Genomic DNA, 1,724 nt, shown 5'->3' with positions numbered 1-1,724 from the left:
CCTGTTGCAGTAAGTCGCCAACGTCAACCTATGATGTCTACGGTCTACCTGCTAATGTGTACATTCCCTCTCTAGACTACTTCACCCCTCATGTCGCCAACATGTTGCTAACTGCTTGCCGTCACGTCACCTCCACCACCAGTCAACGAAGGGGGCACATGGGAGAGAGTATCATGATAGCAGGGAAGGGAGCCATTGGGGGGTAAGCAATAGCATATAACTCTCCAGTAGTAGTAGTAAGTAGTATTGATCGATCGTATATGAATTATCCCCCTCATTGTTACTGAGTAAAAAATATCATAAATCTTTCTAAACTATATGGTTGGATTGAGGTGGGGATTTAAATGGGATTTTCAGGTGGTTGAATACATTGTGGCCATACTATAATACATACCCCCTCTACATAACCACCCACAAGGATGATAGCCAGGATGGTCAGCTGGGAATGGGCTGGACCTGACACGTCTATTCCAGCTAGCCTGGAACCAGACCCCTATTAGTTCGATTTTGAGCTGGTGGCCAGCATCCGTCACACTGGTGACAATGTGGGAAAATATAGTGGACAGGCCGCGTGCTCTAGGTTGCTTCCACATCTGGCCCAAATAGTGGTGTAGTTGCCAGTTTGATAGTCTTGCATGAATCGCCATCTTCTGGCTCACCTTGAATGAAAATGCACCTGCCACAATTCCAAGCGGCACTGCATGAGAAGTTGATTCTAGTATGTTAAGGTTAAGCTTACAAGGCATCGTCAACAAGGATGTTTAAACTAGATAGAATGAAAAACGACAGTACGAGAGGTATCAAGTAAACACAAATTATGAATGGTGATTGACGGTGAGAGTGCCTATTAGTATCCAAGTTGTTTGTTTGGTATCAAGCAGCGTCACGTGAGCGCGCCAGTAGCCTATCAATGAAAAAGGTCATCTGGACTGCGCAATAGTTCTACGATGGCATGAAATGTGAGGTATACCCTACGAAACGCCTAAAGGATTCTTGACAGTATGACCATAGCCGTATACTTACTATTACCAAACCCTGAAATTAAAAGGAATTCCAAACAACATCTGAGAGATTGATGAATTTTGGAGGCGAGGTGATATGCACAAAGTAATGTGTGTAGAAAAAACTAAGGAGGACCGAAAGAACGACGAAGATGTTTTTTGATAACAAGAATGTCCATGCCGCTCAACTTAGACTTCCCACTATTGGATACAAGCTTCAAAAAAGCCAGAATATCGTCGTCTTCCCAGGTATTGGCTTCTAAGAGGAATTCTTCATTTTTGCAGCCGAAACTGATGAAGTTGGGCAAAAATGGGACATGTCAGGGGTAGCGTTTTGCAGAAATAATGCGACTTCAGCTGTTGCCCTTTCTACATCTGATGACACGTCTGGAGGGGATCGCCGTTTTCGGCCCACTGAGTTCAAACGATTTGCATATACCCTTTTCTTGTTCTTCTATTCATGTTAGCAATCACAAAGTGATACAATGTAGTCAATACCTACCTTGGATGAATGAACAACACATTTCACCGGTGCGTCCATACTATCTCGACGCAACTTCTGATATCTATTGTTGCCGAAAATTTTGGACATGTACATGTGAGCCAATTCCTTTCAAAGAGCAACGTTGACATCCGCTTCGTCGTATAACATGGGATATAAAATGGCTAGCTGACAACGAAGGCATGTGATCACATGCAATGGGGATCCTCAGAGTCGACCGC

At 43.9% G+C, this 1,724-nt stretch overlaps 2 protein-coding genes across 2 annotated transcripts; both read right to left on the bottom strand.

The window, feature by feature from the left end:
* Nucleotides 1-107: 107 nt before the first annotated feature.
* LACBIDRAFT_318738 (uncharacterized protein) lies at nt 108-317 on the bottom strand (the record flags this gene model as incomplete). Its single annotated transcript, XM_001879619.1, has 1 exon — nt 108-317. The coding sequence occupies exon 1, from the start codon at nt 276-278 to the stop codon at nt 108-110; it is 171 nt and encodes a 56-aa protein (XP_001879654.1). The 5' UTR covers nt 279-317.
* A 943-nt stretch (nt 318-1,260) lies between these two features.
* On the bottom strand, nt 1,261-1,542 carry LACBIDRAFT_318737 (uncharacterized protein; the record flags this gene model as incomplete). Its single annotated transcript, XM_001879618.1, has 2 exons — nt 1,261-1,452; nt 1,504-1,542. 2 exons carry the CDS (start codon nt 1,540-1,542, stop codon nt 1,261-1,263), a joined length of 231 nt encoding a protein of 76 aa, XP_001879653.1.
* Between the last annotated feature and the right edge of the window lie 182 nt (nt 1,543-1,724).

This window comes from Laccaria bicolor, genomic scaffold, assembly GCF_000143565.1.
Source record: "Laccaria bicolor S238N-H82 LACBIscaffold_9 genomic scaffold, whole genome shotgun sequence".
NCBI lineage: Eukaryota > Fungi > Basidiomycota > Agaricomycetes > Agaricales > Hydnangiaceae > Laccaria > Laccaria bicolor.
Note: the sequence above shows the minus strand (reverse complement) of the source record. Positions and strands in the feature narration are given on the sequence as shown.